General features: G+C 36.3%; 1 protein-coding gene across 1 annotated transcript in view; it reads left to right on the top strand.

The window, feature by feature from the left end:
• LOC132201159 (uncharacterized) overlaps positions 1-24,417 on the top strand; it is a 111,842-nt gene that overhangs the window by 36,419 nt on the left and 51,006 nt on the right. The window contains exons 3-4 of the mRNA XM_059627102.1: positions 13,782-13,960; positions 22,245-22,307. Coding sequence (XP_059483085.1) covers positions 13,782-13,960; positions 22,245-22,307 — 242 coding nt within the window. The remainder of the gene's footprint in view (positions 1-13,781; positions 13,961-22,244; positions 22,308-24,417) is intronic.

The raw sequence follows: 24,417 nt of genomic DNA, 5'->3' as shown, positions 1-24,417 counted from the left end.
TGAATCACGACGTGCGCGCCCATTTTTTTTTCTCTCACGAACCGACTGATGTGTGATGGCTGTTCAATATTGACACGCTCGTTCGCACACACAATCTCTCCCGTACAACAAAGATGGACTTGGTTTGTATGTACAAAGTTCGCTGAGTTTTTTATTATTTTTATTTATAATATTTTGGAACAGAAGAATAATGTTTAATGTTTATTTACCGGACTATTTGCTCAGAATAATGCACTTTAACAATTAGTGAATTTCTGTTTAAAGCTACTTTTTTCATAACTATTTGAATATTTTAAGAATTTTTTTTTCTTTTAGCAAAATCTGGAAGTTATTTTCTCTTGAAATTTTACAGGCGAAAGCCATCTTTGTATTTAAAGCTGTTATATATTCCGCCTGGTTTATCTAGGAAGTTCTAAAATTATACTTCTTTTTTGCTCCTAAAAGCTATTTTAAAAAAAAACTTAAGAAAAAGTGTTTAAAATTCTAAGAAGATAAAATTTTGATTATCTGAGGACTTCCATTCCCGTTGTAATTAAAAATATCTTCTCGGTATTAAATATTTCACTATCAAAAAATGAGCCTGACATTTCTGCTTATGGAATTAATCCATATAAATTACATTATGTCCACTTTTTTGTCTGACCTGTGCCCTTTTTTGAGCTTGCGGAAGACAAGTTTTTATTTTATTTGGGTATTTTTATTTTATTAAGTTATTTTGTTATTATTTTTAATTAGAAACAGTTGAATAATTGCTTCCCAACATAAGCATCGAATACTATGGATTGGCCGAGAGGTCTCTATGAATATTCAAATCAAATCTAACAAATTTACAGTTTCTCATTAATTCAACCACTCAATCTCTCTCTCTCTCTCTGTGCGTATGAACACGTTGGCGTCAAATTCTGGCAGCCATTCTCGACCTGGCACAGAGAGAGCAGCCCATGCTAATTTTGCCGACCTGTTCAGTTGCCGGAATGTGTCGGTCGGGCCAACAAGTTTGTGACAGATTTAATTACAATCGGGTGGCGCGCGTCGTTCCGCTCGACGCAACAACAAATGAGCAAATAACAAAGGGCGTTCTGCACCACGTCAGTCACTCGATAATTGTTTGACTAACGATTTTATATAGAAAAATAAAACAAAATTGTAGTATTTTTTTTTTTTTTTTAAATGTCAATTCCAGGGTGAACAGTTTATTTAATTAGAAAAAAAATGGAATTTGTTGAAAATCGCGTGCGCATTTTAATTGACACTCGTCGTGCGTAATCACTCAGGGCATTATAATAAATTTGCGGTCGCTCGCCAACTGGCTCAGCCTGGGATTTAGGCAACCGCATACACACCGACCGGTTTATTTCGACTAATGCGTTTTGCGGTCGTACCTTGCGCCAATAGCAACTGAGTGCAGCAAATTCAATTTCCAATCCATTCTCCGGGCAACGTCCGCTTAGTTTCCATTCTGGTCTGCTTCGTCTAGTAGAATTGTTAGCGCCTCTGTTAATTTTGATGTGGGGCGTGAGGTTCATCGAGCAGAATAATCGCTTTCACTTGATCAGAAACTTTAATTAAGGGCTATAGTCTCACTCAGTAGTTTCAAGTATAATTGACTGGAATGTGTTCAATAATGATGAGATGCATTTAGATTCTCATATATTTTAATTCTTAAATTTCTAAATAGATAAATTGCAAAAAATTGAAGGCATTTATTGCAAGTTGCCGAGAAAACATAATATTGAAATATAATTTTTTTACATAAATTTAATTTTGTGGAGGTCGAGGGTTGATTCATGGTGTTTTGAATTTAAGGTCAGCTTTTCTTTGATGGGTTTTGTGACATGTTTATTGTTTAAGAAAAGCAGTATATCCTGCTCTACATGTTTTGACTGCTGGCTTCAGCCATAATTCATGAGTTGTGAAATCATTTTGACAAGAATTAGTACAAAAGTCAATCTTTGAAAAAATGATTTTCCTCTGAAATTAACAATTTTTCTTGGAAAATGTTTTAAAAGTTACAATAATACACAAAACATTTTCATTACAAAATTTGACAATTGAATTCAAAATTAATGCGTTAAAAAATTTTAAATTCAAATTTTCAAACTTTGTATTGAAATTGCTTTGTGTAAAATTGTAGCTTTGAATAATCTTTCACGAACATTTTTGATTAGAAAGAAAATTGTTTTAAAGATTATTTTTTGTAGTAATTCTTGTCAAAATTGTTTCTCAGTTTAAGAATTATGGCTGCAGCCAAAACATGAAGAGCTTGTTTTTCTAAAACAATAAACAACTCACAAAACTCATCGAGGAAAAGCTGAATTTGAATTCAAATCAACATTAATAAAAATTCACAAAAACTTGCAATTTCTTACATAGTAATAATTAAATAAACTTTTTACTATCTAAATTTTCTCAGTTTGCAACGTTTTGCGGAGCAAAATGATCCAAAATGAGGAAATCCCCCTCTCAGCAGTGAGCAAACTACATTTTATGTTGTCGCGGTCCACCGGGTGCACTAGTCGCGCGCGACTCTATCAACTCGGCGGCGACAACGCATATTTGCACTGAAGTTATCATGGCCGCGGAAGAGGCCTTCAGGGAATCACTGCGGTGCAGCGAGCGAGAGTGATCGGAGCGTGGAATTTCGCACCCCTGGTCGGCGCGAATCGTCACCATTGATTTGTTTGCTCCCGTTGCAGGTCAACCCTGCTTCTGCCGTTCGCGTCGGTGGTTGTGTGTGCATGGCGTGCATAAACATTTTGCTCGTTCCAACCAGAGCCACGCAAATAACATGTTATTTGAAGCGAGATCCAGTGTTTTGTTTGTTCGCGTGCGATTTTATGGCTGCGCATTGATCTGAAAATCTGACTTTTTTAAGCAACTGACACAAATTAAGCTACAGATCAAAATTTATTAATTTTTAAATTAAATTTGTTATACTTTTTTTCAATTTGTAATAATTATTGATTCCTGACTATGAAATTGATCCTTAAAATTTCCATTATTTATTATTTATAAATCTTTAGGGAGTTTTTCACTTATTATTGATGCAAAAGTTTTACCAATATTGCAAAATTTGAGGTTGTTCGTATTCATGCATTATTTTGGCGCACACATTTGAGGGAAAATTCGCATTGTTTTGGATACACAGATTAACTTTGTAATAAAACGAAAAGCCACAACACGAGGATATGAGGTTTATTATTCAACGCTGCCTCGTCTGGTTGGCTGGGTTGGTTGGTTGGTGTACAAAAGTGGCGCATCTCGCCTCGCAGGCACAAGAGCGCTCATCTCCCGTGTGTTTTGATGCGCGCGCCCTGCCGTCATTACACGGACACGTAGATGAATATAAATGAGATGCTTGCTCGCTTGTTTGTGCAAAAATTGAACTAGACGTGAAAAAGCTGTGCCTCCATATCAAACGCGGAAACTTGTCGCAAAATCGATGAACATCTGGTTTTGGAACAACCGCTGTTTCTGAATTACGAACTCGCTAAAGAGCTTTTATCTGCATGTGAAAGCAGACGAGAGAGAATTTAATGAACGCCCACCGAGAGCTGACCAACGGGCATGGCGAAACAAAACACACGCCAATTGAGGTGCTCTACAAATGTTCACCTAGCGAGTGGGTTTTATAATTCGTATAGTTGTGAATGTTTGCTTTATTCAGCACAAAAGGTGAAATATTTCGTTTGCGTCATTTAATTTCATATGTTGAAGTAAATTTCGATGAAATTCAGGCAGATAGGAGACTCCTAATGATCAGTGAAAAGATTATTTTAGTTTCTAGTTAAAAATGCAGTAAAACTTGTGTATTCTGTTTTTTTTTTAAACACTTAAATTTTTAAGTTTTCATTACAAACAAATTATTATGTTATATCTTATATAAACATAATACAATAAAATAATAAAAATAATACTTTTATAAATATAATATGAAAATAAATTGTAAATTATAAATTATATTTGTTCTCATAATAAGAAATTAATTAAATCGTCAATATAAACTTTAATTAATTTTATTTTTAATAGCAAAGTCCCTGCTACAAGTAAAATTAAATTTTTTTGTTTCTTATTTAAAATATTTGACTATTAAAAGAAATTACGTTTAATTTTTTGGGTTATTTAAATTGTTTTCAGCTGTCTAGACAATTTTTTCACTTTCAAGGCATCCATTTTTGTTCGTTTAGCTTTGACAACAACCTGTGCTTGTTACGCGCTTTTTTGCACAATTTTCCAAACAAAATAGAATCACTCTCTATGTATATGATCAATTTCAAACGTGTACATTTTCCGTCTCTCTCACTCTGTCAGAAGTTGCTCCGCCACTCACAGTCGGATTTCATTATGCCTGCGCGGCCCCTGACGTACCCACTTGATGTTTTATTTGATATGCAAAGGGACGCGTCGAGCAACAGTCTCGGCTGCCAACTTCAAAGCCTCATCCGCTTTTACGAGACCTGTTTGATTGCTGAAAAATATCAGCGGCCAGAAAGGAGTCGATACACATATACGCAGAAAAGCAGGTGAACACTCTTGAGGGGTTGGGCGCTTTAGACGAAAAGGGAAAACAACCCCCGGAGAGAAAGAGAAAGAGAAAGAGAAAGAGACGCTGCTGCCTATTTATGGAGAAAACAAACAAGACAGAGAGATCTTTCTAAATAATAATAATATGGAAATGCTTACTCCTGGAAACAACCCCCTGCCGTGCGAGGGTGCAGGATGGGGATGGTGTATTGTACAAGGGGATGCCAACCTCTTCATGTTTTGTTATGAATAGGAGGAAGAAAATAATGTAACTTATCGTTTTGAGGTACACACGAGATTGTAAATGTTATGTTGAAAGAAAAAAAATACAATTTTTCTGATTTTGCAGACAATTTTTTAGTTTTATTTAATTAAGAGAATAGTAAAAAAATATCTTTTCCATTAATTGCTCTCATGTTGAAATGCAGTTAAATCAAACCAATTCGAAAAGGAATAATTTATTCACATAAAAAGTCTAGTTAAAAAAATCTCAAAATTATAAAATACTTCTTTTTTGAAGAAATTGGCACCTAACAAGATGATCATGGAAGTAAAGATAGGGCTTTTTCCTCGTTGATAATTTTTTTTTCTCAAAAATAAACAGTCATGGTCTGCGTCTTTTCGACCCGACCCTATTTCATAAAAAAATTTAATTTTTTTTTTTTTTTTTATTTATCAGGCATTTTTCCTTCTCATGAATTAGAGACGTTGACCTCAAATGATAATTCTTAAATGAGCAGAACTGTATTGTTTCTCAAATTTTTCAAAGCTTGATTTCTTCAACTGAATATACTCATTTTTTATTTATTCAAATTCTATAAACTACAAATTTGATCTTCAGTAAAAGCTCAATCGAACTCCAGATACTGGGTTTTAATTTTATAATTTTTGAAACCTCTTGGTATTATTTATAAAATACTAGAATTTTATTTTGATCAGTAAACGTGGAAAAACTATGCTCCGTTGACAAATAATTCCAGTTGTAAAATAAAAAAGTCCTGGTTTTAAAAACAATGCAAATAGATTAAAATTAAAATACATAAGAATAAAAAGAACCAAAATAAATTATAAATAAATATTCAAAATTGTGCTTTAATTTTAGTTAAAATTAATTTACCTTATTGCTTCTGAAAATAGATCCAATTTTAACTTTTGGGCCTCAATCATTTAATCATTCTGCCTGCACTTTGTAACTTATTATTGGAATATAGATCATTTCCGTCGGCAGCAGCTGCTTCATTTTGCAGAGGACCCCGAAAATTTTGCGAGCCCTTAATCTCTGGCAGTCTCGCTACTCTGCAAAAGCTGCCTGCGGCGTTCTCTGCATATGGTTGGTACGCGCAAATATTAATATACAGATTGCGAATTTGTTGATTCTGGCGTGAGGATGATCAATGTATGTGGGCGTGATTTACGGCCCCGGCACGAACATTACACACGGGTCGTGCAACTCGGCGCGCACTAAATTTGTCAGCGAAAGAATTACACGGGGGGTGCACGTGACGATTATCAGCGCAGGCCATTGATGAGAAAAAAGGCAATTTTTCATTCGTGCAATAATCAAATGGGAGAGGAAAAGTCCACAATGGGCGCCGGAATGAATGCAATCACGGCCTGTGGTGTTTATTTTTAAACTAAAAATTTATTCAGCAGGCGGTTGTTTTGCTCGCTCATTCTTTCTCTGCAAACCAAAGCTGAAGCGCGATGAAATAAAAGAGCGAGAGAGTTCTTTGTGCATTGCACACTGGAGAGAGAGAAAATTATTGTGTTCAACCACTGGCTCTGCCATCATTCACAAAGTTTCGAGTCGTCTCTCTCGATGCTTTTTGTGCGCTCGGCCACACATTTCACTCTGCGAATGTATAAAATATTAAATTGCTTTGTCGGCCGCTTTTCATTTTGTTTGGCGAACAATTGAGGAAGTCTTTCATCGCCTCTTTTGGCGGAGGCACGATATGAAATTACCAATTGCGAGGAAAAACGCCAGAGCGGTCTCATTGTTGAAATGTGTAATAAAATGTACGCTTTCGTCAATGTAAAGTCAGGAAGGAAGCGCAGGCAATAAAAATTCCTCCTTTTTAAACGATGAGAAAAAAAGTCTAACGAGAAACGGATACGGTTTATGTGGAAATGCTAAAAATATGTCAGAAGGGTGGGAATCCCAGTTTAATGAATTTTATTTCCAATATCAGGATCAGAATTTCATGGAAACGTTTTTTTTTTTTTTAGATAAATGTAGTATGGTTTTAATGAAAACCAGAAATTTAATGAAAATTTTTTTTATTAAAGGCAACTCAAACCATGGAAATGAAGAGATCGTGCTTTTTCCTTGTTGCAGAAATTGTTTTTTATTCAAAAAAAGTCATTTGTTTTTTGATACAAAACAAATTTCTGCAAGGAGGAAAAAGCCTGATCTCTTCATTTCCATGATCATCTCCTCGAATCTAAACTTCTTCAATCAAATTCAAATATTGCAAACTTCATTTAAAGGGCCTCTCCATTGGATTTTCCATTCTTAAATTCAATTGTACAAATTTCATGACTGGGATTTGTAAAACAAAATTGCATTCCTAAGGCTTGAAGCAGGGATTCACCGAACCGTCAAAGTGATTTGATCCTTGAAAAATGCGTCGTTTGGGAAGTCTAGAATTATAAGTTCTACTCAGAACTTGGTCATTTAGAAGAAGAATAGGAAACAAAAAAACGCCTTTAATAAAATTTAACATAATGTTCTACCAATCCCATTGGAACAAAAGAAGTAAGTTCATGAAAATTCTTTCAAAATAAAAAAAGTAAAAAAATAAAATCATGTTTACTGCAAGACATATTTAAATTATTCTAATTTTAAAAGTTAATTTTTATCTATAGTTGGAAAATAAAGTTGTGCATAATTAGGATTGGTGAACGTCTTTGAGGTAAATAATCCGATTTCGATTGTGGCAAGCAATTTCCTCATTGCATAAAAGGCCCACGAATGGGCCTGCGGGGGTCGTTTGTTCCTTTGCTTCCTGTTTGCATGCGCAAACAAGAATAAAGCGTCTCCTCAGCCTAGAGCCTCCGCGTCTCTCTATTCTCGCGAGACGGATTTCCAATCTGATTTTCCACACGGGATCAAAACGAAAGCGGTGGCGCCGGATGCAGCCGGTGGCAAAGCAATATCTTTTGTTCGCCAAACGCAAACTACTTCACTGCAAAGAACAAAGCAGCAACACTCATTTGACGAGAGCCGCGCGCGTCTTTCGAATCGATATTGCCCGGTGCTTCTGTGCCTCTCGTGAAATCGTCGCCCGTCGATTTCGGCAATCGCATTAATTAAGTGGCTGTTTAAGGAGTGCCCGAAGGCGACTGGCTCAAGCTGCTGAATGTGTACATTCGGTCGATCACACCGGCTGATCTGATTTCGTAGGCGATATTGCCTGATCCGCCGCCCCCGATAAGCTCTGAATCAATATTCCGGCGGCAATAAAATCTGCTTACACACACACGTACCCAAGGCAATCCAGCAAGTAGTTTCTTGCTATTCGTGTTTGCTTTTTATTAAGTGCAAGATTTCTATCAGCGCCGGCAAAAAAGAAATGGGAAATTGTAAATAATGCTGGATTTGGTCTGATGTACAAGTGGTCACGTACCGTGTATCGACCTTCTTATAAATAAATTGAATATCAGAACTCGCAGTGAGTTATTTGAGGCCAATATTGATATTATTTTACGTTTGCTTCTTATTTTATTCTTAAAGCCTAATATGCAAGCGTGAAAAACATCAAGTAGAAAAATATTCTAATCAAATATCAATTCTGATTTTGAAGTCTTTAATTTCTCAGACAAAAATGTTGTAAACTTTAATTTTCTTAAAAAGCTGGAAATTGATTCAATTCAATTGGATCAAATTGGACGAGGTAAATTTACACACAAAAAAAAACTAAAATAATACATATTTATATTTGCATGAAATCACTCAGAATATACAACTGTATAGAGGAAGTTTCGTTTGTTTAAAAGATCAGTTTCTTCAAATTGGATGTTTGTTTTCATGTTGTATTGCAATCTTTTTAATTATTTAGTTATTTCTTTTGTTTATTCTACACTTTTTACTTTTGATTAAAGAGTTAGCCGTATTATAATTATTATTATTTAATAATTTCTTTGAAACTTGGCTATTCTTTGATTAGTTGAAAGAAACTTAATTATATGTTCAAACACATTATTATAAATTTAAATTAATTTGTGCTGCAATTGAAGATAGCTTCAGAGAAAATTATATAGATTAGGATATTATCTTTTTTTGTAGCTACAAAAAATAAGCAAACCCAAATTAAAATTCTTGAAGAAATTACTTATTTTTAATGAAAAAAAGTAGATTTAAACTTTTAAGCGCTTTCAATGACATTGTAAAATACAGCACAGAAACATTCAAAATTTTAGTTCAAAATGATAAGCAATTAATTTTCATTCTCCAGATTAACATATTTTTAAATATCTTAAAAAACAAAAACGAATTAAAATAGCAACATTAATTCATTTCCTTTCCTTGCATAAATATTATATAATTATTAATTATTTTGCTCGTTTATACTTTGCAAAGCTTAAATAAGAGACAGATGGTGAAGTTTTTTTATAGAACTGGATTGCCTGGCTTTTAAGTCTTGCTTTCCAGTCAAATAAGCACCGGCCGATAACTCCGTTTGGAGTTGGCTGGACTTGTAACTTCACTCAAATAAATATACTTCATTTAAAAAAAATAAACACATCATTGGCTACACTGCTGATTTAAACTCAATCAGGCAAGGTTATTTACAGACGCGCTAACTTAAACACAGGCAAAGCAGGACCCTCGGAGACCGGCGGAATCGGGCAAACATGCTGGAATAATCAAAATTGCACGAGAGGAGCAAATTTAATCTTGCTTTGGTAAATAATTAGGGCGCAGCAAGGTCTGCCGGTGGTGCGGGGCGCCAAATTGGTTTTTAATTTTGTACACAAGCTGGGGCGACCACAGAGCGAGCGCAGGGAATTTATTATTTCGCACACACAAAGTTGGAGCCGCCGCTGCTCAAACACACGCACATGCATTATAAATAGTCACTCACACACGTGCACCCGCCGTGCGCTTAAAAAGCAATTATCGGAAGCGGCCCTTTCTGCTGCAGCGCCCGCCCGCCCGCCTAACCAAATTAGCTAATTATTCCAGTTTGCGCCTCTCCAGGCAATTAAATCGGGCGCCGAAAGCAGGCGCCGCACACGTATTTATTACGCAATAAAAGAGAGAGAACGGTGGCGAAACTTATGCACACACTTATGAGCAAGAAATAAACAACTAAGGACCCAGTAACACCAACTCGTTGTATCATTAATTATTTTACATTTTAAAAGACTTAATTTTAAGCTTTGGTTATGAATAAAATAATTATATTTATTTGTCACAATTTTTTAACTTCTTTAATTTTATTAATTTATTTAATTTAATTTTTACCTAATATAATTAATTTAAAAAATTGACTTTTTGTCTCAATCCTAATTAGAAAAAAATTAGAAAATAAGAAAATAAAATGCTTTTCAGGCCAAAACAATGAAAAACGTGTTTAGAAGTTTGAATTTTAAGAAATATTCGGTTCATATTAACTGCGAATCAATTTTATTCATATATTTATATAACATCAAAATTAAATTGAATTAAAACTGTTTTGGAGAAGTTATACAAAAGCAGTGTCAACAACTTCCAAAAGTTTTCCTATTCTTCACACTACGGCTGCGAATAGAAAAAGTTACATTCACTTTTCCTCATATGTATATACGCCTTATTTTAGCTACACAGTCGGCTCCATTTTTTTTTTATCCGTCGACGCAAAATCGACTGCAAACAAACACTTTCTACTCTCGGTGCAAAAGTGGCCGGAGAGCGAAAAAAGGGAGCAGAGAGAACGAATGAATCAGGCCGTCATAAGTAGAAAAACTTGTCGTCCAATCTGAAAATATTTTCACATGTGACTGACCGCACTGAAATGCTGGAATAAAACGGTGTGTGTGACTGGCGAGACGAGAGAAAGGGCGTTTTTCTGCTCACACGAGTCGACTGCTCCATTACCTTTCTCCCTTTCATTTGAGCCGGCAAATTGTTGAATTCAGTCAGAGTGGGAAAAAAAAGAAAGAGAGAAAAATGACGCAGGCTTTTATAACTGTAGAAATGGCGTTTTTAGCAATCAATATAATATACCTAAATTGAATCCATGGTCTGTTGCTGACAAGAAAACTTTCAAATTTCGATTTCACTGCGTCAAAAGTTATCACCTGTTATTGATTGGACGTTTATTTGAATTATATTTAAAGGATCTCGGAAGAAATTATTTTTATAGTCCTGAAATTGTTAAAGAAACGTCCAATTTTAATTCCTGTGATAAAAATAAAAAATACACTATTAAGTGTTAAAACGGGTCTTTCAAAGGTTTAAAATTCCTCCCCCAAAGCTTGAATCTGGAGGATTTTCTTTTTTACAATTATTATTAATTAAATCAATTAAATAATTAAATGCAAGTTACTTTTGGGTATTGATAAGAGAATTCAAATGTTTTGATCGGGATGTTCTGGAATTTATTTTACTTTTTCCAACTCATCGATTGACAAAGTCCAAACTGAGTGGCAATTTTTAATTCCTCTTTTGTGGGATCTGTAAATTCTCTTGGTTTTATTTTATTGATTAGAGTTTTTCTGTATTTATTTTTTTATTGAAGGAGAAAAAAAATTCATTCATGTTTTTACAGCTCAATTTTTCACTTCTCGAACCAGTTTTTATTTTTTAAACACAACCAACCGGCGTTTATGGAAATTTCAGACTAGACGCATAATTTTTCCTCCGGCAAATTTTATCTTGTACAAAGAGGACGTGCACTGCTCCCTTCGTTTTTTCTTCTTCTTCTTCCGCAAGACGCGCTCTGTGAATTATTGCGCATAAAATATGATCGGGGAGGCTTTTTCTGGCCCGCACCGCACGCCGGCGCTTATTGGTAAATATAAATTCATGGAGTCTTTGCCACGCTGCGAGAGTCATTCTGCAGCGCGCACATGTGCCCCCGGAAATTATTAATATTTATGATTGCTCGCCAACAAAGAAAGGCCGGCAGCTGCCTTGATTTTCATTTTGCCGTTTTTGCGCTGAGCTCGGCGCAAAAACGCGCGGGACCGAATTTTCGTGCCGAGAGCAGCACAATTTCTCTCTGCCTGATTTCAATATCGGCGGCGGCCGGGCGACAAGCAGCTAATTAGTGAGCTGTCACTCAATTCCGATGGTGGGCCACCGAAATGCCAAATATCTGCTGACTTGAATGCATCGGGAATTCTATCGATTGGCCAAACATCATTCCCGGCCGCGGCTCCCCCAGCCCTTTCCCCATCTGTGTGACTGCGAGACAAGTAATTTGACAAGGCAAACATTCCGCCGGGCACATGTCGAATTGCCAAACATACACGTTGCGGCTTTCGTTAAATTTGAAACGGTTTTTTATGTGGCCCGCTTTATAAAAAAGTGAGCATGTCCGTTTTAATTGGCCAGACTGACAGCTGAAGAGGAAAGGGAGACGATTAGCAGTATTTTCATATGCTTGAATTTGTAATTAATAAAAAGAAAATTTATTGGTTTGGTTTATTGATAGTTTATTTAACTAGAAAAATAATACAATAACATACATTTTATGGAAAATTCAAATCATGTATAAGAATTCTATAATTAAGTTAAACGTGTATTTCTTATAATTTTCATACTAGGCATTTTTTTAAATTAATTTCCATGCAATTTTCAAAAGTTTCCTTTTTGCTATTTTTAAAATTTAAATTCATTCAGCATTCAAGATTATTTACTTTCCCTATTGATTGGAGGAAAAAATTTAACACTTTTGATGTACTAAATCAAACGTTCTCATTTAACATCAATTTAAAATACTAATAATACCTAAATATTATTTGAATAATTTAATTTTTGGTTTGAAAATTGAGCGCATTATTTTCACACTTATAAAATAATCAGCTAATAATTTGTATCACTGTTAAAAGATAATTATTTGAAATTGAAATCGTCGGGCTTCCTTTGTGATTAGTGAGTCATTTTCTTAATGGATTACAAAAAGTTTACAAAACCAACCAAGTACCCGCCATATTTAAATTTAAAATCATCTCGTGCATTGGTTTCTACAAATGAAATAAAAATAATTGAATGCATTTTCCATATTTAGTTACAATGAGCATTCAAAATTGATTGCAAGATTTTCCCCCTGATTGGAATTCCATTTTCACTACACCACGCTATCCAATATCAATTTCAACAGTTCTGAGCTCAATTTCATATTATCCTGCGCCATTATTATTACAATAATTAGTATTTGCCTGCAATATTGACTTACCTCTCTATCATTTTAACATCAGATCCGCAGGGAATCCACAGCGATGCATTACTCCGATTGAAATGCAATCTGCTCTAATTAAAATGCGATATGCCGGCAGCGCGTGCAATTTCTTCATATAATATCTTTTACTTTATTCGCGACCTACTTCGCAACTAATTAAATCGACAGCGAATATAATGAGTTTAGCTCCTTGTTTCTTTCTCGTGTTAAAAGAAATTGTCGACGGGATGACGCAAGGAAAATTTCATCGAGTGCAATCACTGCTGCGGCAAAGCTCGTGTGCTCTATTAATTTGTTTTGTATAATCGCAAAAGGTCTTTGATAAAAACATATACACACTTTTTTCTCCACGACTCTTGCCTGCAATTACGCTTTGTTGTTGTTTGCGTTTCTATAATCAAAGGAACTGGAAGCACGATTATGCCTTGATTATGCCTAGCCAAGCAGTTGAAAGTAATTCTCACAACACCATTAAAATAAATCTGTTGTTTTTCAAAATAATTAATACGGGCTAGGAAAATAATTGCGGATCACCTACTTACCATTCCAAGTGTTAAAGATTAAATGAAGAATATTTCCTAGGAACTTTATGTGGGGATAGAAAATTCATGATCACAAATTTTGCTGGCTGCTCGCCAATTTTTAATTTATTCTTAATAGAAATTTTAAAAAAATGGTAATTAATTTGGTTGTGGTGCAATAGTCAGATTTTTCACTGTTTATTCAAATCTCTTGCAAAAAATATTCTCGACTGAAAACAAAAATCAGGAAATTCGTACAATTTAAATCTAAACTCTTTCAATTAAAATCCTTTTTAAAATTAAAGATCAGAAATAAAATTTTAATCGAACTAAAATTGTGTTTCAGGACGACGTGAGGCGCCACATCGGCACACGGAGTGGCAGAACCTGTGGTATTCCAACTTTGAAGAATTTCAGCGGCTGAACGAGCCAACTTTCGACAACAACACAATCAGCAACGTGACCGTGCAGCTGGGCGGCTCCGCGTTCCTCCACTGCCGCGTTCGAAATCTGGGCGAACGGACGGTGAGTGGCGAAGTGCGTATTCCATTCTACCTGTTCCTGCTTGCACCTCTGGCACTCGCCTCACTGCATGCTTATCGATGCACGAGCGATACACCCCCGCGCGCTTATTTCCCACCAACCGGAAAATCCGATCTGGATCTTTTATGCGGATCAACTCGAGCGAATCCTCCGATCAAAAACGCATTCATTCGCGCGGAATTTTAACTTATGCCTTTTTTTTACATTTAAAGATGGAAATTATTGTTGTATCAAAGTTCATAACAGAAATATAGCTGAAAAGTAGCTGATATATTAAATTTAATGTTAAATATGCATGGTTATATAATGAAGACAAAAAAGTAAAAAGTAGAGTAAAAGAATCTTCGTGAATCCACGCTTTTATTTTTCATTTTTATATTTCAAGTTTAACTCGAAGTAGAATAATAATTTAATTAATATCAAATGCAATTCATAGTAAACTGGGCCGAATGCCAAAGAAAGTTTGTATCAATAAATTTGACATCAATAATGTAAATGTGACTGTAGCATAAAATTTATAGTTTTAAGTTTTACTTCCATCAAAAAAAGAGAAAAATAATATTCAATGAAAATTTTTTTACTACGATATTAATTATAAAACATTTGTAAAAAAGATTTTAATTTATTTATTTAAAAAGAAATCAAATATAAAAAAAAATGATAAAATACAATATAAGAAGGTTAAAACAAAAACTTAATAATTATATTTATTTATAAACAAAAGTTAAATTGTATTTTTTTATTAACTATATTCAATTTACGCTGCTTCACTGTTTGCGAAATTTGACAATTAATTCCGATTAAAAATTCGTTGACCGCCCGCACACGTGTAAGTGTGATCTGATGGTACACCATCGGCAAACCAAGGTTGTACACACACAATTTAACCATTAGCGTCGCCACAGCACCGTCGGCGGGCAGGTCCGGCCATAATTTACGCCATTAGCGAGCAATTCGAGTGCTGTGCAAAAAAGATAAAGAGGCTTGCGGTACGTGTGGATTTATTTATAGCACGCGCGGCCGCACGCTCGCGAAAATTGGCCCATCTTTCATCGCGGAATTTCTGACCATTCATCACGCCATTGAGATGTTTGACGCCCGCGGGCCGAAATAAAAACTTTTGCCGACGCCCCCCGCCAGCAGATTTACGAGCACTGTTCGCATTTGAAACTATACACAAAACTGATATTTTTTTCTCTCTTCGAAAGAGAAGAGAAACAAATCATCGCGAGGTGCGAATTGATTTTCTTTCTCCGTCCGAGACTGAAATCATTTCGTTACTTTCCAAGCAATAATTTACTTTTGAATAAATCGAACGAAATGTTTGGTTGCTCGTTGAATATTAAATACATTTCTATCCGGCCGGAATCGTTATTGGTCGGACGCGCGGCCTTTCAACCGCCAGACGTGCCTCACATGCCCAAAGTGTCGGGTTTAAGCCCCATTACCGCAACTTGATGGCGACACTGGCATTACCAACGAGCTCCTGCCCTGGCTGCAGTGCATCCTAGCGTACGGTCGATTGACAGACGATGTATCTGGAACGTGCACCGTGTCACCTTCGCAATTGTTGCTGCTGATTGCTGCCAGGCATGACGGATATTATGTGTTTTTGCAATCTGCTGAGTCACTATATTGAATTACTAGTATGATCTCTAATAATCCTTGACCTTATTCGCTACGTATTCAATCAGAACACGTACCATAAATCAATAATTAAAGCAAATGAAAGTAGATCTCTCAATACTTGGTTGAATTTGCTAGATATTTAATCAAATTAATTCCAGCTTATAAATACAAATAAAATTTCATTAGAAATTTTTAAATACTTTTATGGACACAAATATGGAAAATATAATAATTTTCATAATCCTCGAACCTGAATGAAGACTTCTGTCCTCCTTTGGAAAAACTGGAACTGCAAACCATGATCTATGATTTTGTTATTTTTTCCACCATTTAAAATATTCCCGCTCTTTTTAGATAAACATAGAGTGGCGCTGCTTTACATTTGTTTTAATTATATGATCTCATTTTAAACTAAAATAATAATTTTTAAATTAATTTCCACCGATTTAATGCAATTACTTCCTAAAAAAGTTTGACATGAACTGATTGAATTTAAAACTTTCAACAAAAATCTTCTTTCATCATGTCTTTTACTAAAAATTCCTTGTTTCTCTCCACTGCCGCTCTTTTTCCTTTTAAATCACCCCTCTGTATTTTTTTTCCCCGAGAAAGAGAAGTTACAAAGCCAAAGGTAGACTTCTCCGCCATGTGTGCAGTGAGGCTGGGATGAAGAATTTGTTATTGGATTTGGCCTTATAAAGGAAAGTGAGCGGCCCTCGCAGCATGTAGAGTGTGCGGCTCCCTGACACGAGCGGTTCGTGTTTCTTCTCTCTTTGTTATTATTATTGGCCCTGCGTGCGCGCGTTTCGCCCTCTCTTGCTCTTTGAATACCGCCGGCGAGGGTAAACAAAAGACACACAGGGACGACGTTTCTCCCCGAGCAACAGCAACAATGACCACTAATAACGCGGTGGCCCTAGTCTTTGGAACAATGTGGAGAGGACGAATGAATTCTCTATCTTGGCCGGGACACGTCCGGAATAAATGAACTCGAGCTCGAGACGGCAAAGGTCAAGGGTTAATCCGGCAGCTCAAACTTTGATGAGCGCCCAAGTCATTCATCTACTTGGTCCGCGCCAAGAAGGGTCCACAATTATATAAAGAGAAGGCCACTTGCTTTTTGACGCCGACTGCTCTGCCCCGAAATTATTTGTGTGTGCTGTTTGCGTTTGTTGCCGCCACTTGGAGTTTGCTTTTGAAAGATTGCCTCTGTGTGTGCCGGAAGCAGGCCAAGTTTTTAATCAATCTTGTGGGTTCCTGAGCAAACTTTGCATTATCCAATTTCGGGGAAAGCGCTAAAGCACATAAAAGAGGGCGGCGGTTTACCGATGAAATCTATTTAAAGCGTACAGGTGACAAAATGGGAAATGTTAAAAAAAAAACTTTCTCAGGGGAAAATATGAAAGTTAAAAGAGAAGATGTTAAAGATTATAAATTCAATTTTTTCTCTTGCTTCTTTGTATACACTATAAATTTACATACATTATTTAAAACTATTTAAATACATTATTAATTAAAAAAAAATATTTTCACGCGTTGATTTCAAAATCATCAATAATATTAAGAAAAGTATAAATCTCGTTGCCATTTTTTTTATGAGAAATATCATAGAAATATTTATACGATTTTTTTCCTTAAAAATAAAGCTTCGGAGTATAATATAGAAGCAGCCAACTGGAGAATTCCACTTTTCCCAAATTCTCGACAATTCTCAGTGTAGAAAATGCTTACTCACTTTATTATGCAAATAAAAATTGCTGATTCCACCATCTCCCGAAGAAAATATGCATTCAAAAGAAAGCTCTCAATCGGATTTTGTGTGCGTACGTCAAAAGCATTACGGATTTCTCGAGAATTTTTTTTCCCGAGCCCGCGCGCATTCTAATTTTAAGCAAAAATCGATCATTACATTCTTATTCTTTCGGCCGCTCGAGCTGCGCGTGGCAGCACTCGGCTCCGAAGAGAAATAACTCAGCCGAGCAAGCAAGCAATGTCGTCCACCCTTTTATCTCTCGTTGCTGAGACGACGAAAGAGAGAAAACGCTTCCGCAATTCCTTCATATTCCCTCTTGAAAAACTTTCTTCTCTCCGCGAAAGGCGCGCGCACAAAAAATTCCTCGTGCTCAATGTGATTAGCTGAGAGGCAGCGCAGTGTCATTAAATTGCTTCTCTCTTGATTTCCCGCAGACGCTTTTATCTCCTTTTTCTCTCTCCCACTCGCGAGAACGCAGTGAAATACCTGCAGGCGTTTTTGCAGCTTCCAACTTGAACCCACTTTGGCATTCAATTAACCTGTCATAAGCCTTTTACAACTGGACAAGGTGCAAAAAAAGTGTTCGTGCAAAAGAGAAATAGCATTTGTGTTAAGGAAACAGTCTCTTTAATGGTCAAGAAAAGGCACAAATAATTTTAGTTTTGTAATTTTTTATTTGTCTTTTTGATTGAATTTGCTAGTTGGTTTTTCCGTTAATATTTTTTTTTAATCACTTGATTAGCTTTAATTGGATCCCAAAAACAAATTTTTTTAATTTTTCTTAATCAATTAAAAACATTTATGAATTAAATTTGGAATTATAAACAAAATTAATTTAAAATTATTTTAAATAATTACTTACAAATTACGGTTCAGTTTTCAAGCACATGCAGTTCAAGATCTCTTCGTCTCTCGACTTTTAACGGAAATCCATTGTCCCACTTCCCATCGCCGTCTGAATTTATTGGAAACCAAAACAGCACTGCATTTTTTTCCCAGAAAAAACTATCAGCAAACAGAGACACGCAGCAGAAAAATTCCCGGCGATCGCACACAATTCTCTCGGCTCTTTTCCATCAGATAAAATCTAGAGCACAAAGAAAGGAAGAAAGAGACAACACCAACTTCTTTAGTCTGACTGAGAGCGTGTGTGTGTAAAAAGCTGCACAAAGAATAAGATGAAGTGCCAATAAATCGACCAGTTATTGGGTGACTGAGGGAGAGCGCGATAAAAGCAGCAGCCGGCGCCGCGACAGATTTTCCTTCTTTTCCTTCTCTTTTTTTCTGCTAATATTGTATTCCTTGTGCACTCCCACTTCCGGTTTTTCGGAGCCAAGCTGGCTGCTTGAGCATTCTGGACACGCCGTTTTCCCTTTAAAATGCGCGCCCGCCGAAATAAAGGGAGTTATAATATCAAGGGAGAGTAACCGTGCATCTTTATCACGGCCGCACAGCCGAGGGAGAAATATAGATGAGCCCTTCGGCATCTTCATCTGGGGTCTGTCTGCATCACTCTTGCCATTTTTCATGTTTTTTGTTTGTTTTTGCAAAGAGAAGGAGGAGGCGGAGATGAGTTTTGCTTTTTAAAATTTGATCACGCCTGCTTTGCTATTCTTGCGACCGGCTTTGAAAATGTAAGAGAATTGCAAGTAGGGAGGAAAATTCAACTGAAAAAAATATGATTATACATTTCAAAACATTTTGAAGTTAAAAAATTAATAATTCCATTAAAAATTAAAATATATTTCGTATTCAATTAATTCATAAAAAAAAATGCCTTCTGATGATGTCCACGTTCATTTTCAATCCTACTTCATCTCTCTTTTTCATGTCCAAAAAAAAGTTGATTATAAAATTTTAATTGAAATTTTTAGAACAAAGAAAAATTTACCAAAAATAAAACATTGAAAACACACGTAATTAAGTAAACACCCGAGGCGCGTTCTTGAATTGAAAAAACACACTTTTCTACAATTTTCCGCGTCAATGAAATTGTTTATGATCATAAAGCCATTTTTTTTCTACAACCAGTATTGTTTCATTTTGCATATCATTGCTTCCATAAAATATAACATAAAAAGAAAAATACATCCGGATATTTACCATACATAAAGTTTGACTTTTTCCTTTCTTGTTTTTTATCACTCTTACATGTTGTAATCCCTACTTTAAAATCCGGTCATGCCACTCCTTATTTCCACCCGCGCCTGCTGATGCTGAAAAGATATGCAACACGTTTGACCCATTTGCTTCGCGGGTTGCGTTCAAGGCCCGCGGCGACTCAATCAAGCAGATTTCATCGCGCAACCCTTCTCGTCCTCCACCCTTTTTAGTGTCCAAAAGAGGGGCACTGGTGGCAGTGCAATTAATAAGCAGCCCGTGGGTATCAATTTGAGGCATAAAAACCGACAGAGGGGCGAGCTAATGTCTATAAATGGCGCCCGATGAATTTTTCCTGCAGGGATAAGAATGCGTTCGAGAGAGAGAGGGTTTCAAACACACGCGAGTGCGTTCGCTACTTTTTGCCGTATCCCTCGGCCAAATCATAATTCGAGAGGGAGAAAGCGAGGGGAGGGAAATTTAATTTTCATCCTGGAACACTTAAGAGGGCGATCATGCAGCAAAAGCGACCGAGAGCGTGTCAGTCGGAGAGCGAGTCAGTGGCGAAGAAAGGGTATCAAAGTACAAGTTGGATTAGGATCAAGTTATATATCCGCCGCACAGCCAACCACAAGTATTTTTGAATATCCCTCTGCCTCCTCCATTATAGAATTATACGCATGCAGAGTTGGATCGAATTTTCGGAGTGTGCGAGAAAGTTGGTGAGAGAGCGAGAGGAAGCCAACTTGATGATTTTAATATAGATTACACGCCAGAGAGAGATACTTGAGCGAAAAGTGGGACTGCTTCGGTGTGTCAAAGGAACGTGGGAAGATGTTCCGCATTGAAATTTGATTGGTTAAGCATTCCTAGCAGTGAAAGGGGCCTAATTGGAATGTTTGTGGTTGACCTTTGACCATTATTAACATTTCTAATCAATTGCGTTGATACTATAGAGGTATCAATCGATGTATGAAATTTTTGATGGAACCAGATCAATCTATATGAAATTAGAAGATGGAATAAAATTATCAAAATATCTAGTAAATTTAAAAAAGTTTTATCCAGATTTGTTTGTTACTTATTTAACATTCTTAGTCAATTCAAAAATTTTAAATAGAGAAGAAAGGGTTTACAGCCAGCAGATGACTGCTTAAAAAGATAGTTCTTTCCAAACATTTTTATAAATTTAAATTTTGGTGCCCAGAAAGAGATTTTCACAATTAAAAAATTAAATATGTATACAGAATACATTATCAAAATTTTACTCATTTAGTTAATTCTGCAAATTAAATCTCATAAAATTTATAACAATTTTTAACTAAATTTGTCAACATATCTTTCTTAACCTTCTTTTTCCGACTCGTAGTATTTGTGTGCATCTCGTTTTCAACCTTATTTTGCATATTCCGCACTCTCGTAGGCTCGTGTTTCAATAGGCAAGAAATAATGGGAAGAGGCACGTGAACGGTACTTTTTATTCTCTGGCGCTCGAGGCAGCAGCCACCAGCAAGCAATTGCTATTACGAGAGAGAAACTTGGCGATATCGCCTCTTTTTGCCAATCCAGCAAGTTTTATTGAAAGTAAAGCAGCAAAAAATCGGCCTCGTTTCTCTCTTATTCTTTCTTTCTCTCTGGCCGTGTGTTGAGCAGAGCAAACAATAACGCTCCCAGCAGCTTCCTTCCGCTGGCAACTCGTTTCAAGATGAAATGACTTGAAAAATTTCCTAATTATCATAAAAGAAGGCAGAGACCTGAGGGTTGTATGAGCCTCCTTTGTCTCCCGGAGATGTGCAGATAGCGCGAGTCAAAGCAAGCAAAAGGTCTAGACCAACAGTTTCCACGTTTTCTGTACTTGAGCTTTTCTTCCACTTCACGAGCAGCACAAATGCACCAAGGGTTCCTTTGTTGCGGCGAACGAGATCGGGACCACCTTATCTCGCGGCCCGACTGCTTCTTTTGCGATTGAAAGTAAAAGGGAAAAATTAATTTTGGCTTTTTCCTGGGAAGTAAAACACCCGAGGGATGGTTTGCCAAAGTGATTTCCCATTTCGGCCGAGCAAAGTAAACATTAATTAAATTTGCGGCACGTGCCTTCCCCTGCAGTCAGCAGTGCCCTTAAGGAGATGCTCGCGTTTTGCATATTATAAACTCACACATTATTAAGAAGACGCAAACATGAAACGGGAGTTGCTATATTTATCTGTTTGCCTTCGGTGCCTCTGTTTCTCCGAACAACAAATAAACATTTGAGGCGGAGGCAGAAGAGCTAAATTTGGTTTAATAACGTCCGTCCTGTTCGCTTTTAAACCTCGATTTTTTGCTCTGTAAATGGAAACCATTATCAGCGCAAATGTGAGGAAATATATTTTTTAAAGTGAGAGAAAAGAGCAGACCTGGAAAAATAGCTAGGCTGCAACTACACAAGTAAAAAAGCCGCTTATACCCTCTAGATTTTATTTTTTCTTGGAATCTGTTTGTACTTATTCATTTTAATTTGTCTTTTAATGTCAAGTTTAAATTAAAAGCAAATGTTTATAATTAAATGAAAAAAAAAACTGCAATACAGTTCAATTTCATAGATTTCTTATCAAACTATTTGCTTCAAGTTATTAATTACAATTTTTATTCTTTGATACTAATAAATCACAGAAAGTTGCAAGGTTTATTGTCAACAACTAAACTGCCCCTACTTGAATCTCTAACCTAATAATCTTAACTTATTTTAACTAAATTTTTCAAATAAGTTGCTATCTCTCTTTTATATAATTAAATTTATTTCAGTTCCTGACTCGAAGCTCAACGGGAGATAAAGAAAAATTAGGTCCCCACAAAAGTGGCAATGAGGTAAAGAAAAGTTTTGTTTTGAAAATAACCAGAAGTGCGTGATTGAACTAAAAAACTGATATTAAGTGGGCTTATTTAAATTTGGACGAAATTTTTTCCGCAATACACAATAATAATATTTTTTTATTTTATTTATTTAACCACCTCATTTTCTTTTAGATTTAATTTTTTATTCAAATTTGAATCACCTACAAAGTAATTAATGATAAGCCTGATAATTAAATTCATGCAATTGTGATGCTCCCCCAGCGCAATTTTCGTTCTGTACAAACATGCTGACCGGCAGCGATACCTTGCGCAAACAAAATCCGAATGTACTGCATGTTCATTTGAAGGTAAACTCGGTAACGCCGCGGCAGCACATATTGCATCAAGCGCACGCGTCTGCCTGCTAAGTTTGGGCAATTAAGCAAGAGGAATGCTTACGTGTTTCGCAAAATGTGCGTGTGCGCGGCGTAGATAAATCTCCCCACCCCACATCATTAAATTTAATTAAAATCGCCGTCGAGTGCAAAAAGCGCCGCATCAAAGGGCGTTGAATGAGACACGGCGATGCAGGAGCTAAAAGGGGTGCAGCTAAACCCCCCGTTTGCGGCCTCGTACAGTACGTTTCAGGGGCCGTGCAGTGCGGCGCAAATCCCAAAAATTGCGAGACAGAAAGCCGACTTTCACTCAAGTTATGAGGCCTGTGTCGAGCGGGGCATCAGTATTCTTTCGGCGCGCGCGTTTTTTTCGCATTTTCCCTCCTCATCTTCTCTCGCTGCGGAGAGCAAATCCCAGGCATAATTTAAAACACATCCAGAATATTGTTTGCTAGTGAAGCACACAGGCGCAAAACGACTGGCGGTGGAATTTATATTCGAGAATGAAAGTGGGAAAGAGTGCAAAGAAAGAAATTGCAAGTTGACTGAATGTGATAGCACATAAAAAAGTGATGCAAAAAAGCAAAAGAGTCACTTATAAAGATCTACTTTTCCATTTTCACTTTGCAATAAAAGCCAGAGACATAATTTCAATTCCAAATTGGCAAGTTTGATAAAATCCTTAGCAAATTTTGGTAAAATAGAAATAATAATAATTGAAAGTTATAATTTCAGTAAATTCCAAGAGAAAACCTAATTTATCATGCGAATAACGCATATTTCCGTACTTTTTTTTACTGATTTTTCAGCTTTTTTACTGATTTGTGAATATTTTTAGTTGTTTAATTTCAAACTGATAAGGAACATGGACAAATTAGGTAATTTCAGTTTAAAATCAGTAAAAATAAGGTTAAAATTTGAAACTTTGAATTGTTGTTAATTATAGGCGAAGTTTCCTTGCACCCAAAAACAATCGAATTGCTTTTCATTACTTTTTTAATCCACCAAAGTATGATCTTGAACAATCCACTTATGAAATTGTATTTTTCAACGAATAAGTTTAAAAAGGATGTTACATTATTACATTTTGAACATGAAAGATAAATTCGGTCCCATCATAATCAAAAGTATAGAGAGCGGTGAGTCCGCCGACTCGACCAAACTCATCCCTAGACCCTGCGAATTAATTTCAGAGAAGCCCAATTCCAACTCCGTGTAAACAATGGAATGCCAGAATTTATTATCTCCCTGACGAGAGTGGGCGAACAGAAATGCAGAGGTGGATGGGCGTAGGCAGGTCTCTGTCTCTATTAGCTGGAAGTGGATGTGGTCCCTCTCGCTAATGAATCATGTATCCAGGCATGTCGGAGCGAAACGCAAAACGTGCATCTTGCTAGGTGAGTTTTATAGGTTTTCCGAAAGGACACACGGAACGAACGAACGAACGAACGAGAGAGAGAGAGATGGAACTCTGGTTGGTCCGGAATAAAACACACTCACATAGATTACATTATACGCTCACATCACATGCTCTGGTAGGAGGAGGAGCGAAACCTCTGCGCTGTGGGAATATAAAATGTGAATTTGATGTTAAATATTTAATGCGCCGCCGTTGCTAGTGCGCTCTGGAAAAGGACGCCACCAGCAGCCCTCGTTTCTCTCTCTTTGCTTTTTATTTCAAATATTTAATTAAAATTCTGGAAAAGTAAGTAGGGCGAAAGAAGAAGAAGGAAAAAAAGCGCCGCACC

The sequence above is a fragment of the Neocloeon triangulifer genome, unplaced genomic scaffold (genome assembly GCF_031216515.1).
Source record: "Neocloeon triangulifer isolate White Clay Creek 2 clone unplaced genomic scaffold, ASM3121651v1 ptg000014l, whole genome shotgun sequence".
Classification (NCBI taxonomy): Eukaryota; Metazoa; Arthropoda; class Insecta; order Ephemeroptera; family Baetidae; genus Neocloeon; species Neocloeon triangulifer.
The sequence above is the reverse complement of the archived record's forward strand: the minus strand, read 5'-3'. Positions and strand labels throughout refer to the sequence as shown.